The 15,569-nt window shown below is 24.5% G+C and overlaps 1 protein-coding gene across 2 annotated transcripts in view; it reads left to right on the top strand.

The window, feature by feature from the left end:
- Positions 1-1,820: 1,820 nt before the first annotated feature.
- LOC107450998 (hexokinase-2) overlaps positions 1,821-15,569 on the top strand; it is a 40,263-nt gene continuing 26,514 nt past the window's right edge. The window contains exon 1 of one of the 2 annotated variants that reach the window (XM_087155980.1): positions 1,821-1,931. In XM_087155980.1, coding sequence (XP_087012106.1) covers positions 1,908-1,931 — 24 coding nt within the window. In that variant the 5' untranslated portion in view covers positions 1,821-1,907. Of the gene's footprint in view, positions 1,932-2,104; positions 2,255-15,569 lie in introns of those variants that run through there. The other variant, XM_016066951.4, reaches the window with a different exon arrangement.

Here is a 15,569-nt window from a genome sequence, read left to right as displayed (position 1 = left end):
CAATTTTTTTTTCTCTTATAGTTATGATTTTTTCCATTTTCTTTTTGAACTTGCATTTATCCTTTTATTCTGTCTTCATTACAACAACTTTCGATCGGAAATATTTTTAAGTATTTGCGCTGAAACAAAATATAGCACTTTAAAAGCTTTTTACATTTTTATTTTATTTTTTAACTGATTTTTTGAGTAGGATGAAACGATTAAAGTTCAATTCGCTAATTTTCAAATATTTATAACAGCTTAAAAAATAATATTCTTAATGGATAACAATACAAAAGAAAAGAATGTCAAACATAAAAACATTCTTTTACTCTTTTAAATATTTATAGTTAAATGAAACACTTCATTCAGCATTCATTTACCTCACCAAATTATGCACGCCTTAAATTGCGCAACTCATATATAATTTGTTTCAGCTTTTGCAAAAATCAATCGTTTAATTTTCCTAATCAAATTAAAATCAGACAGACAAAAAATATTTCAAAGCTTAATTTTCTTCTTTATTTTTTCTATACAATTTTGTATTCTGTTATAGTTATCATTTTTCCCATTATTTATTTGAAATTGCATTCATCCCTTTTTTCTGTCTTCATTATAACAACTTTCAATCGGAAATATTTTTAAGTTTTTGAGCTGAAACAAAGCAAAGCACTTTTAAAGCTTTTTTTTATTTTAATTTTATTTTTTAATTGATTTTTTAGAAGGATAAAACAATTATAGGTTAATTCGGTAATTTTCAAATATTTATAACAGCTTAAAAGATAGTATTCTTTATGAATTACATTAAAAAAGAAAGGAATGTCAATCACAAAAACGATTTTTTTTTACTCTTTTAAATATTTATAGTAAAATAATACACTTATTACAGCACTCATTTACCTTGCTAAATGTTGCACGCTTCAAATTGTGCGCTTTATATGTAATTTGTTTCAGCTGTTGCAAAAATCATTCGCTCAATTTTTTGAATCAAATTAAAATCAGACTGACAAAATTTAAGTCAAAGCTTAAGTTTCTTCGTTATTTTTTCCTATACAATTTTGCATTCTCTAATAGTTATAATTTTTTTTCCATTTTTTTTTAAAATGGCATTTATCCCTTTATTCTGTCTTCATTATAACAACTTTCGATCGGAAATATTTTAAAATTTTTGTGCTGAAACAAAATAAAGTACTTTTAAAGTTTATTTTATTTTATTTTTTAACTGATTTCTTGAGAAGGATGAAACGATTAAAGGTTAATTCTCTATTTTTCAAATATTTGAAACAGCTTAAAAAATAATATTCCTTATGGACTAAAACACAAAAAGAAAAGGAACGTCAATCACAAAAGCATTATTTTTTTACTTTTTTAAAAATATTTATAGTTCAATAATACACTTATTACAGCACTCATTTACCTCGCCAAATTATGCACGCCTCAAATTGCGCAACTCATATATAATTTGTTTCAGCTGTTACAAAAATCAGTCGCCAAACTATAAGACGTAATCAAATCATAGCCAGATTGTCACCTCCCCAATGACTATCAATACAAGCTGAGTTAACAAGACTCAACAGCCAGTTCATTACAGAACTGTCACAGAAAACTAAACGTTCATTTTTTATTCTATCACTTTACGAACTTCCTCTCACATCATAAGAGCTGAGCAGGGAAGACAGTTTTAGTTTCCTTCCTCCTGGAATTGAAATTTCTGAAGTAGACGTTTCCTTATCGCATTCAATACAAGAATATTCATCTCCTCCAATCATCGTTTACTTTTATGTGACGTCAATAAGTGTTTATTAGAACTCCGCGTTTCTGAAATTTTCCACTACCAGAACAAATAGCGGTCCTGATTAGTCGCGTAATTAATGAAGCCTTAAATACTTTTCACTAAATAAAAAAAAAAAACTACAAAAAAAGCAACAATGGTTGTTGGAAACAGAAGAAGAGTAAGAAAAACTTTTATTTTCTTTGCTATATTATTTAATAACTGTTTCAATTGTTTAAATTAAAATAATTTTTATTTTTTAAGTTAAGTTTTTGTAAAATTGTTGTGAATTTAAAGCAAGTTATTTATCATATCAAGTTTATTAGAGTTATCAAGTTTATTAGTTAGCAAGTTTATTAGAACTCCGCGTTTCTGAAATTTTCCACTACCAGAACAAATAGCGGTCCTGATTAGTCGCGTAATTAATGAAACCTTAAATACTTTTCACTAAAAAAAAAAAAAACTACAAAAAAAGCAACAATGGTTGTTGGAAACAGAAGAAGAGTAAGAAAAAATATTATTTTCTTTGCTATATCTTTTAATAACTGTTTCAATTGTTTAAATTAAAATAATTTTTATTTTTTAAGTTAAGTTTTTGTAAAATTGTTGTGAATTTAAAGCAGGTTAGTTATAATATTTTTAGTATAACTTCGTATATGACCTATCTCTTTTTTTACTTATTGCATATGATTTCTGAAATATGTTTTTTATGATTAAATTATAAAGATTTTTTAGGAAAAAAAATTATTTTAAATTTTTTTTTTCAATTTTAGTTAGGTTGTTATGCTATAAATTTAAAAACTCATCAATATTAGTTTTTCTACCCTTTTAAAATTACTTGGAAAATTAAAAAAGATTTTTTAAAAAAATAAACAATAGTTTTTGAAAACAAGAAATAAATAAGAAAAATATTATTTGCAATATATTTTATTAACTATTGCAAATAGTGCTATTAACTTAGTGTTCATTTTTAAAGCTCATATTTTTCTGAAGATTTTAATTTAAATAATTTTTTAAGTATTATTAATTATTTTTTTTCGTGATATAACTTCTTTTTCGCATTACTTATAATTTTTTATTAATGGCTTTTCACATTAAATTAAAACTGTTTATAAAATGATTTAAAATAACTTTTTTCTAAATTTCAGTTATGCTATAAAAATTAAATCATTATAATTTTAATTTAGTTCTAGTTTCTGCTTTTTTATTTTTTAAAATGCTTTCAGTTTTGAAAGAAATTAGCTCATTCCATCTTTTTTAACAAAATGAAATGAAGCAAAACATTTTTATGAAACAAAAACAAAAAAAAGGATACGATTTATGTCAAAGATATTGTTAACTTAGCATAATAATGGACTGTTTAAAAATTTTATATTATCTAAGTGAAACTTAAAGATCATATAAAAAAATTTAATTAGAATATGTTTTAAGATAAGAAATATGATAAAGGACTTTAAATTAGAGAAAAGTTTCATTTATTTAAAAAAAAAAATTTGTCAAACTTATTTTAAAGTCTGACTGCAATTCATTCAAATTTATATAAATATATCCATTTTGCAAAGCAATAATTTCAATCAAATTTAATTTCTAGATAAGTAAAACGTTTTAAATATGTTTCGAACGGTTGAACTCATAAATAAATTTGTAGTCATAATTTTGAATGTTATAAAATAAATGATAAACATAAAAATGAAATTCAATGATTGTGAGATAATGTATTACTTAAATGAATAAATTTACATTAATAATAGAAATGTGTATAACTTATATTTAAAATTGTTAAAATGTTACATACTGTTAGAATACTTAACATAATTATATGTTATAAGATTCCTGATGAATATCATGTTGTAAAGTTGTATAAGTTCATAATTACGATTAAAATAACAGTGATCTGAAAAGTTAAATATTTTCGTTTCTCTACAGCAAATGTTAATTTATTTGTTTACAATTTGAAGAATTCAAATTAAATAATACTTTTTTTACTATGCCATGCCTAATTTTATATTTAGCTATAGAAAAATGTATATTATTATTACATTTTTTGTTCGAAATTATCTATTTTTCTGTGCGAAATTATCTATGTTTCTTTAAATGTGTAAATTTTCTGACCTATATTTTCCAATAAGAAATTAATGCTACTCATCTATTAAAGATAAAATAAAGGAAAGTTTAAAATTTTCTGAATAATTTTACTCAGATTCATCAGAATCCCCATCCACTTAAGTTATATAACATTTAATGTGTAAATTCTCTAACCTCTATTTTCCAATAAGAAATAAATGTCATTAATTTAACAAAGATGAATTTGTGACAGGTTTTAAATGTTGTGAATATTCAGTGATTCATTTTATTCACCGGGTTGAATTCATTAGAATCCCCATCCACTTGTTGAGCCAATCAGTGTGAATTTAACGGAGGTGTGTCTGCGTCGGCATTTATTTCATGCTTGGCTAGTTTTATTTCGTAACTAACGTTTTCTATTTTACCTCATAAAATCAACAACTAAAAAGATATTTGCTGTTTCGTAATACTCAAATTCTTTGTGGAAATGTCATGAATGTATATTTATGCCTGGTTGGCTTGAACACGCATTCTCAGAATTTCAGAGTTGATTAACATTTGATGAGTCAATTCCCATATTTATCTAGATTTAGAATACTCTTGTATTTAAATTGAATATTAAATTAATTGATATTTATATTTGTTTTCATTTTTGAACGACAGTATTTAACTGAAATATAAGGTTATTTTCAGATATAATCTAAATTTAAAGATAGATAACTAGATTTTAATTTATAAATAAATTAAAATTAATTTTGGTTGTAATGAATAAAATCAAGCTTTAGAAATCAAGAGCTTGTAAGATTAAGTTAAGTTTAAATTTAGTACCATTTTTAACGCAGGCTTATTCAATTGAAATTTCAAAGGCCAGTCTTACGTACTTCTATTTTCTTGAATTTTCCAACTTCTTTTTTTCATGTAACATGGCATTAGTTAAAATTCATTTGAAATTAAAACATTTTTTGAGCATATATAATTTGCGATCATATATCTGAATATGCCACTTATTCTATATTTGACCATTGAGTCATTTATTGCTATAAAATCATTCAAGTCATAAGTCTCTGAAAATATACGTTTTGGAAAATATATATGTCATCCACAACTCTTCCCAAAACGGCGTTTTTATTGGAGGGTCAGCTTTCTTCCCCCCCCACATATAAATTGAGTTTTTGACACCAATAAAGGTTTTATTTTATTTCTTTTTAATGGCACCTTTTAACCCGTCAGAATGCTATTGAAAAGCATCTTTTGAGCATCATCCCTCAGAAATAATCTAGCAAATGAAGCCAACTTTTCAACTCCAAAACCGCAGCTATCCGTTTTTAATTCAAATATAAGTTTTTTTTTAAATCGTAAATTTAATTACATGTAGCTTGCGAGCCACAGTTTGCCGATCACTGATCAAGCAAATAGTCACTGTTTTAGTCATTTGTTAAATTGGCTTGCGAGTCACAGTTTGCCGATCACTGATCAAGCGAATAGACACTCTTTTAGTCATTTGTTAAATTGGCTTGCGAGCCACAGTTTGACGATCACTGATCAAGAAAATATTCACTGTTTTAGTCATTTGTTAAATTGGCTTGCGAGCCATAGTTAGCCGATCAAACATATAGGCACTGTTTTAGCCTTTTGTTAAATTGCCTTGCGAACCACAGTTTGTATAGATTCTGTACCACAAATTATGTATCACAAATAGATTCTGTTTGAATCATTTGTTACATTTTGGTTCCTTGATATCCAAATTTTGTTATTTTTAGGATGCAATTTAACACATAATCAGATGGAGACTTTTTTCCAATTGCTAAGTCGAAAGTGTAAAAGGGTAAAAGCGACTTGTAGGAGCTACATTTTTCATTCAAATATTTTTTGTCCATGACATTTTGAAAGGTCAAGTGAATACTTTTCATTTGCCTTAGACGATATTCATTGATGAACGCTAAAACAAAAACAATCAAAAACTTGCTGTTTTTGAACTCACTATAGAGGTTAAAAGTTTTATTAGTTCACAACTTGTTTGTCTGAATTTACTTTTGTTTCACAACATGTTTGTTTGATTTTACTACGCATAAAAGTGTTTTGGCATAAGATTGAGTATCAGTGTTACTATTTATAAAAAAATAATTTTTAGGAAGTAAACATTTAATTATAGTAAACAGCGTTTTACATATAATATTAAAAACAGTACATATAATATTAAAAATAAATTTTGTAGTTAAAATTTCAACTTTTTTTTTATAGATTTAATCATTTTTTTTAATATTTATTTTTATACTTATTCTTTTTCAAAGCAAAAGCTAAAGCGTGGTGAAAAGTTTTACACTTTTTGTAAAATGTGACTTTTACTATAAGCGAAGAAAAAACCTGTTAATATCATGACTGTTATTGAGAAAAACGGGTTATTACTGCTTAAAAACGGGTTTATTACTTGATAAATTTGTGTTCTGAAAACATACTACCATTTTCAGGATCATAAATTGTTTCTTTTTTTCCAATTCCAGAAATTCCATCTACAATCTTTAGGAAATTAAATGTTTACTGTTTTTTTTTCTTTTTTAAATGTAACGCTGTTGCTTCGGTCAGTGAAATAAAATTACATAATATTTTGAAAGATAGTGGATTAAAAAAAATTGAGCTAGCGTGTTTAAAAAATTAATCATAAAAATCTTATCAGATACTTCGGATTTAAGAGTAGTCAGATAATATTTTAGTGAGTGAATAGAATGATTGGCAATATTTATTTTTAGACGAAGAAGAGTTAAGATATATCTCACTACTTTTTGCGCAATAAAGCAGGTCTCTCTTTACAAGATATAGGATTGACTTGATAAAGCAGGTCTCTATTTACAATTTACAATGCTTGTGTTAACATTCATACTTGACCTTCAAGTAGAATCATAATGATGTAGAAAGATTATTTTTTAAAGTGGAAATCACAGAGTTCATCAGCTTTGACATGAAGCGTTCACCAATTCATCCTTGAGGAAAAAAAAGTGATTAATTGATAAGACATTTTATAATATTCTAGAATTAAATCGATGACGCAAATTTTCTGAAATACATCAAACAATTATAGTTTGAAATAAAATTATTCAATTTAGAAAAGATAGATATTTTTGAAAAAGTTGAAAGTTTTGGATAAGAATAAATTTTTATTTTTTTCAAGTAGCTTTGACCTTAATCGAAAAAGCTCATTAAATATTTATGATTTTGATAATATCAAAATTTTTTTTTCAGATCACGTAAATGTAATGAACCATTTTACCGACTTATTATATTCAGCTATAATAATATCACCCGTGGTGTATAGTTGTTCCTATTAAAAAAAAATAATCAGAGCATTAGTTTGTCAGAAAGTGACAGATTTTTTACTGAGCATCATTTCTACCTTTTTCAGAAAGTTTAAAATAAAGTTGGAATAAATTAATATGCTTAATTTTAAGCTACAGACAAGTATATATATTGTAATTAAAAAAGTTTCTCATTATGGGGGTGAAAAATTAATTACATCCTTAGGAAAACTTATTTGTATTCATCATTCTACACGGAAAAAAAATTATGATAAAATTACCGTACTGTATTATAATGAAATTTTTGGTAAAAAGAGAAAAAAAAATTCTGGATAATAAAACCGAAAAATACGGTATTTAAACCATTCATTTGGTAATTTTTCTGTTCGGTTTAATCACGGTTTACCAAAAATTCGGGTTTTCAAAATTATAGCTCTATTACTACAGATTTAGTAAAAATACTAAACTGATCAGTAAATTTAACCAATAAAATGGTATTTATGTCCTGCTGTTAGATATTATAAAATTTCAAAATTTTACCGCATTTACCAAATTTTATCACTGATTTGTTAAAAAAAGCATATTTTATTGTTAACTTTAACAAATCATTAAAAATTACCATGCTTTTTGGTGTTTCTATACAGCCAGAAACATGGTAAATTTTATCATATTCTTGTAATTTTGACCATATTTTTTTTCTCAGAGTACCTATTTTGATTGATTATAAATAGTGATAAGTACACAATGTAGTATGCTTCAAATGAAAAAAAAAGCATTGAAAAGACAATATGTTTGTTCTGAAAATTTAATTAAAATTTAAAAAGGACGGTTTAAAATGGTTTGTTCTTTTTTATCAAGCAAACTTTCTTCGTAAATTTTAAATTTCAATTTAAAGCAAAATTTAGAGAATCTATTTTTTAAATAATTTCTTCAATGAATTTGCTTCATTGAAATATTAGTTGAAAAAATTAATTCCAGCGAAAGTAGCGGGGAAAAAATTCGGGTGTAACTACCCTACAGTATAGTAATGATATTTCTGGCAAAAAACCACAACTCCTGTTTTAAAAACCAAAATATACGGCATTTAAACCTTTTATTTGGTATGTTTTCCTTTCATATAGCAATAGTTTACCAGAAATTCTGGTTTTTAAAATTATAGTATTTATTATTCACACATTTAGTAAGAAATACAAAACTGAAAAGTAAATTAAACCGAATAAATGGTCATTATACCATGTCCTAAGGAATCATAATAATATTGCTACATTTTAATCACATTTACCAAATTTTATTGTTGATTTTACCAAAATCCGTACTAAAGAGCTTCAGTGAAAATTACCGAGCTTTCTCGAGTTTCCATAGAGCTAGAAACACAGTAAATTTTACCATATTCTGGTAGCTTTGACCATACTTTTTTCTAAGTATATGTTTAGTTAATCGTATAAATTTCAAAACTGACTTTTGAAAAAAAAAATTTTTTTTAAAAATTCTAAATGCTTATGTTCTAATCTCTAATAACATATTGTTAATATTTAGTTATATAACAATTTTTAAACCGGTATCAAAATATACATTAATTTCTTAAACAAAAAAATGCATCTTATTCAAATTATTCATCTTTTGTTACTAATTTATTCAGATCTCAATGACTACTTTTGAATATTATGCGAATTTCCGGATTATTTGAATCGTAAGACTAATGATATAAACCCGGAAAAAGTGTTAATAATTACTAAAGAGCGAAAAAACCTTCAACATTAATTTATCTTAGGCGCAATATGTACTTATAGGTATAGAGCTTGTGACCTTTTAAGACTAATTTATGTCAGACTGATTATGAAGAGCGATGATAAAATATAAACTTGTAAAAGGGAGTTAACACAATTTGATTAGATTATTTTGGGATTGCCATTGAATTTCTAATCCTCTAGTTGTCATGTTTTACTTAAACTGATCAATCACATCTTATAATTAATTTATGCCCAAGGTCTAAAACTTTTCTGAGTTGTAAAGTTGTTGGTGGGTCGTGATAGAACAATATTTTTTTAATGTTTTCATTTTCTTTTGGAAATATTTGTTTTAAAATAAGAACAATCTATAAAAGAGAATTATTAAAAAATGAGAGCTTGTTTTTTGGTTTTATACTCTTTTTAAAATTTCAGTATTATTTAATTTTGTTTAATACACTTTTAAAACAATGTTTTATAAATAATTAAATATCCTCTATTTTATTGCTAATTACGAATTTCAAAAAGGTAATTTTACAAAAAAAAACTAAACTAATTGCTCTTTTTTTACTAAATTTAATAAGTTCTTGTTTGTTTATGAAGATAGATACAAAATAAATATTTTTATTTTGTTTTATCCCTCCTGAGAAAAAATCCAAAAAAATGAGAACTTGTAGCTATTTTGTTTTATACACTTCTTAAAATTTAAAATTTCAATATCATATAATTTTGATTAATACACTTTTGAAACAATGTTTTTTAAATAATTAAATGTCCTCTACTTTCTGGCCAATTACAAATTTCAGAAATGTAATTTTACAAAAATGCTAAATTAATTGCCTTTTTGTTACCAAATTTAATAAGTTCTTATTTGTTTATGAAGATAAAAGCATAATAAATATTTATTTTTAGTTCATCCTATGTAAGAAAAAAATCCTAAAACAAAATGAGAACTTGTAGTTATTTTGTTTTATACTCTTCTTAAAATTTCAACATTATATAATTTTGTTTAATACACTTTTGAAACTTGATACACTTTTGAATAATTAAATATCGTCTATAATTACAAATTTCAGAAATATAATTTTCTAAAACTATTAAATTAATTGATCTTTTTTTCAAATTTAATAAGTTTTTGTTTGTTTATGAATAGAGACGCGCAATAAATATATTTGTTTATTTTATCCTATCTTTTTTGTTAAATCATGTTTTCAATTATAACTTCAGGAAGTTTCCTTTTATTGGTTAAAAAAGTAAATAAGGAAAAGTTTGATTGTTCTTAAAATTATATTTGCTGGTTGTTTAAATGACTATGTCAAGATATTAAAGAATGCGCTTTAACCGCACATAAGGTAATAGATTGAAGAACATTAATTGTTTTACCTAGGGTTAATCAGTGTAACAGCAATGTTATCATTTCAAAAATAATTTTTTTATTAAAGTAATATAGCATTAGAATAATGCGTTTTCCTTAAGTCATAATAAAATTTTAATGTGTTTATTAAAAAAGTTTATTACTTTGTTTATTATTTTGTTTACTATTTATAAACTTATTCTGGAAAAATTTACAAATTCGAAAAAAAAACTTGAAAACTTTTAAGTATTATTAAAATTACCGAAATTATTGTTTCAAAATGAATTAATTAAAATAAAAATAATTACATTAAAATAAAAAATGAATTACATTAAAATAAAAATAATTTATTAATATTTTTTTAGATAAAAACCATAATCATTTATCTGAAATTTTACGAATTCTGTAGGGAGAAATGTTTAATTGTCAACACTATCAAGCAGTTTCATTTGTATTATGAATAGTTTTCCTTAAAATTGGATTTTTGTTTTTACTTTTCCCCAAATATTAACATTGTTTGAAGTAACAAATGCTTCAAAGAAATATTCTCGAAACATAAATGAAGCTTTTGTGCTAATTCGAGGAATAATTAAAACGCTATAATTAAAATTTTTTACATCAATCAAAATATAGCAAAAGCTTTGCTTGTCGTAAAAAAGGCATCAAATTGCATCAATATAATCGAGATTTAAAAACGTTAGTTATCATGATTGCAATCAAGACAATATTTTATGGCCTCGATGTAGAGTATGTTTGATTAAAATTAGTTCTCTCAAACCACGAATTTATTGGAATTTACAAAATATTAGCAGTTTAGTATTAGCATTAAGTATTTTACATGTAGGTGCCTAAATTTAATGACAGGAAGACATATATTTATTTATTCTACCCAAGTAAGAAATTTTCCTTATTTATTGACAATTTTCTTGCGTCAATCTTCTCTTCAAATACATTCATGCCAAATTTAGAGCTTAAGAAAAAAATGCCAATTGGATATAAATGAGAATTAAGTCGTTCTAACTCAAGACGTGGACGACAAAAAAAAAAAAAAAAAAAAAAAAGTCAATCCGTACTACTCTAATTCTACTTAAAGATAATGGTTACGTGAATATTTTAATAGTCAGTCTGTTGCTAATTTATTACGTAATAAATGAGGCGGGAAAACAAGATTTGACAAATTTATTAAAAAACATTTGACAGAAAGAAAAGAAAGTTAGCGGAATAATAAACATACTATTTTCTCTTAAAATAAATGTAAGAAATGGTTTTGTGCTTGTTGTAAAAGAGGCATAAATTTGCATCAATATAATCGCGATTTAAAAGTGATAATCATGAATGCAATCAAGAAAATATTTTACTGCCTCGATGTACAGTATGTTTGATTAAAATAATTTCTCTCAAACCATGAATTTATTACTCGTTTTCAAATATTAGCAGTTTAATACTCGCATTAAAAATTTTGCATGTAGGTGATTAAACTTTATGACAGGAAGACATATATATATATATATTCCTTATATGAAAATTCCGTAAGAAAATTTCTTTATTTATTAACAATTTTCTTGCGTCAATCTTTTCATCAAATGCATTCATGCTAAATTTAGATCTTAGGAAAAAATGTCAGCTGGATACAAATCAGAATTAATTTTTCAAACTCAGCACGTGGAAAAAAACGCAATCCGGATTACTCCAATTCTACTTAAGGATAATGGGTATGTGAATATATTCTTTTCTTAATAGTTGTCTGTCGCTCTGGTATTACGCAATAAATGAGGCGGGAAAACAAGATTTGACAAATTTATTAAAAAATCTGACAGAAAGAAAAGAAAATAGTTCATGACGATCATTCTGTTAGTCTTACTGGAGTCTTAATCTTTCATTGAGTTAGTTGTTCAGATTCCTGAGGTGACAAGGAAGTTTGAGTTCTTTTACAAGGTCTTTTGCTTCCTAGTTTTTCTTTTCTTTAGTTATGGTTATTTTTTAATGTTGTTTTATTTCTAGTACAAACGTTATTTGCATTCAGTTCGCGTCGTCTTACGTCTAATAGTATTTAAGGCAAAAGCGAAAACATGGCGCCTTGCAGACGGACACGTGGTACTGAGGTGATAAACAAAGATATTATCTTCTCGACAGTTTTCAAGGGCTGCCTTCCAGCTACTTTATCCCATGAATATTATATATATTTTTACGTCATATTTGCGTCAGTGATTGAGTTTTTAGTGTTGCCATTTTATAAAATGAAATTTTTTTCTGAGTTTGAAGGTGAAGGTAACACAACAATTAAGTTTTTAAGAGTGGTAAAGAGAGTGCAAAATATTGTTTGTTATTTTATTCTACAATTAATTTAAGTATTAATTATTTATTTTAAATTAAAATCTAAAAATAGTTGACATTGAGCAAAAAAGTTATATATTTGCTTGCAATATAATGTATTGTTTACGAAAATAAATTGCTGACATCATAGCACTCTACGTTAAATTAATTTTTATGATCTTTCTAAAAATAGCTCACATTGTCAAAAAATTTAGATTTTGCTCGAACAAAAATAATGTTAACAAAAATACACCTGTGAATACAAATACAAAATACTTGGCAACACCCTAGCGTTTTTTAGTTTCACTTTTACAAATTGATGTTAGTTTCACTTTATATATATATATATATATATATATATATATATATATATATATATATATATATATATATATATATATATATATATATATATATATATATATATATATATATATATATATATATATATATATATATATATATATATATATATATATATAAATTTAGTTTCACTTTTACAATTCCATAAAAGTTATATATTTGTTAAAATTAACAAATTCTTAACAAAACTTAACTGAAAAGCGATGCAAAATTATTGACAAAAAGCACTATATTCAAAAAAGGATGCATTGAAATTTTTTTTGTTGAAGTTTTCGTTACTATCGAAAAATTGCTAGGATGCGGCGGTGCTATAGTTCCATGGACTTTATCGTATTGTCAATCACTTAAATATTCGTTTTTTTCTTAAGCTATATAGTACTTAAATTTTATGTTTTAAATTTATGCTTTTTTAAAAAAAAAATTTTTTACGGCATGTAGAATAATTTTTTCCTAAATAAAAAGGTATCTTATAAATTTTTTTAAAGTTAAATTTAATACGTAATAAATAAAATTCGTAAAATGCTTCTTTTTTGAACAAAAATAAATTCCTACCGAAAAAAAACTTTTAAAATTGAAACCGGGAAAAAAAAAACTGGGACGAAAAAACTTTTTCCTTATAGATTATTTTTAAACTATGTTATTTTTCAAAGAACTTATTGAGTGATTATAAATAAATATAATAACTTATTCTAGTGTTATAAACATAAAAATAGATTGTAGTATTTTCAATTTATTAACAAATACACATGATACACATATTTTTTCTTGTTCCAAAGCGTTATATGTTTATTAATTTTTAAACTTAAAAAAAAGAAAAATTAAAAAAAATCAAGTTGCAAGTATACTAAATAATGTAAAAAAAATTCAAAACCTATGTAATATTATATTATGTTAGTTATATTTTTACGAAAAAAAATACTTAAAGTGGTAAATAGATTTCGCTTATATTATTAAACTTATTTTCCTCGATTTTAAGTATCATGAACAGTGTAAAAAATTCCGGATTAAATTACGATGAAAAGTACAGAAGTGTCGGAATTTATTACTATAAATCCAGTATTACCAGAACATGTTACAGAGCGAAGAATCTGACACATCGTAATTTTTACAGTAATAATGACAGCAAAATCACCACATCATTCGAATTAAATAAATACTACTGTAAAAATTACGGTATAATATTTTACGGTAAAAATGGATTTTACGGATGATGCATCTAAAGTGCGTGTACTTTATATCGTAATTTGATTCGAAATTTTTTACAGTGTAGTCAACTTTCAAGTAGTAATTACAAACCATTTTTACAAATTAAAATTTTAAAATATTATTTTTTAACGGGTTGATAGCTATATCCCTCTTTCTAAGTTATTTTTTAACGGGTTGATAACTATATCCCTCTTTCTAAGTTATTTTTTAACGGGTTGATAACTATATCCCTCTTTCTAAGTTATTTTTTAACGGGTTGATAACTATATTCCTCTTTCTAAGTTCATGGAATAATTTGTTTTTCAAAAAAAATATCATCAAACCATTTCCTTTCAATTTAAAGTATTTAAAAAAATATGCAAATCCTATTTATATTGTTCTAATTAAAGTCGGTCATTTCATCAAAATGATTTAATTTAAGAAAAGAGAAATAAAGCTGAAGAAATAAAACAAAAATAGCTGTTACGTTAAGTATAAAAGTATAATATATTATTTCTTACTTTATCATTTTGCAATTCTTTACATTTTAATGGAATGTGTTACATCTTCAATTAAATTTCAAAATGCATTCGATCAGAAAATAAACGTTTCGAGAAATCAATTTTTTTTTTTTACTGTGTGTATGCCCACGTATGTAAATAAGTTCTTCTTTAAATGAGAAAAAATAATGTGTAAGTTATTGACTTTAATGGTGAATAAAACGTATTAAATAATTAATCCCATTCGAGTTAATGTCAATTTATTTAATATGTTTGTTATATAAATTAATAATAACTCTTTTTTTTTACTGTGAAAATTTAGCTGCCATTATTCATAGCTTAATTGAAATTGTTATAATGGTAACTGTAAGATAATAAGACACGGAATAAAAGCACTAGATTTGTTTCGATTTACGAAAGGAAAAATCCACTGGGAAATGTATTTTCTTTTTCATTCATGACCTTGACTGTAAAATTACCTACAGGAAAATTTACAAGTAAAAAAAAAACAATCCAGACTAACTTATGAATGAATTAAACGTATTTTCAAGTCTTTCTAATGTAAATGCGATAAATTAGAGAGCGTTACAATTATATGTATTTTATCACTATGCTTTTTTGTTATAAGCCAACTAGAATTTGTTTGTTAGTTCGTAACATAATTTCGTTTCTTTTCTATTTATTTTTATTTATTATTGCGATTTTTTTAAAATTAAAAATCATATGCTTCTTTTTCTGAAACATATTTTGCTAGCAATTATGTTTTATTTTGACACAAATTAAACTTCTAAATGTTTATTAAAAAAAACTTTAAATTTATTATTAATCTATTAATTTTATTTCTGCGTAATAGATAAATAAAAAATATGAAAATAGTTAACACTAATAAAATAATAGCTTACGTAATAGAAGTTATTAAATTGCTTATTTTTAAATCGAAACTATTTTAATTAAATTTACAAACATTTGAAATCTGTTGTAGAACACTATTATTTATGCAATTCTCCCAAATGTGATCAAATA

Source organism: Parasteatoda tepidariorum, chromosome 12, assembly GCF_982258835.1.
Source record: "Parasteatoda tepidariorum strain Cologne lab strain chromosome 12, Ptep-v5.0, whole genome shotgun sequence".
Classification (NCBI taxonomy): domain Eukaryota; kingdom Metazoa; phylum Arthropoda; class Arachnida; order Araneae; family Theridiidae; genus Parasteatoda; species Parasteatoda tepidariorum.
Note: the sequence above shows the minus strand (reverse complement) of the source record. Positions and strands in the feature narration are given on the sequence as shown.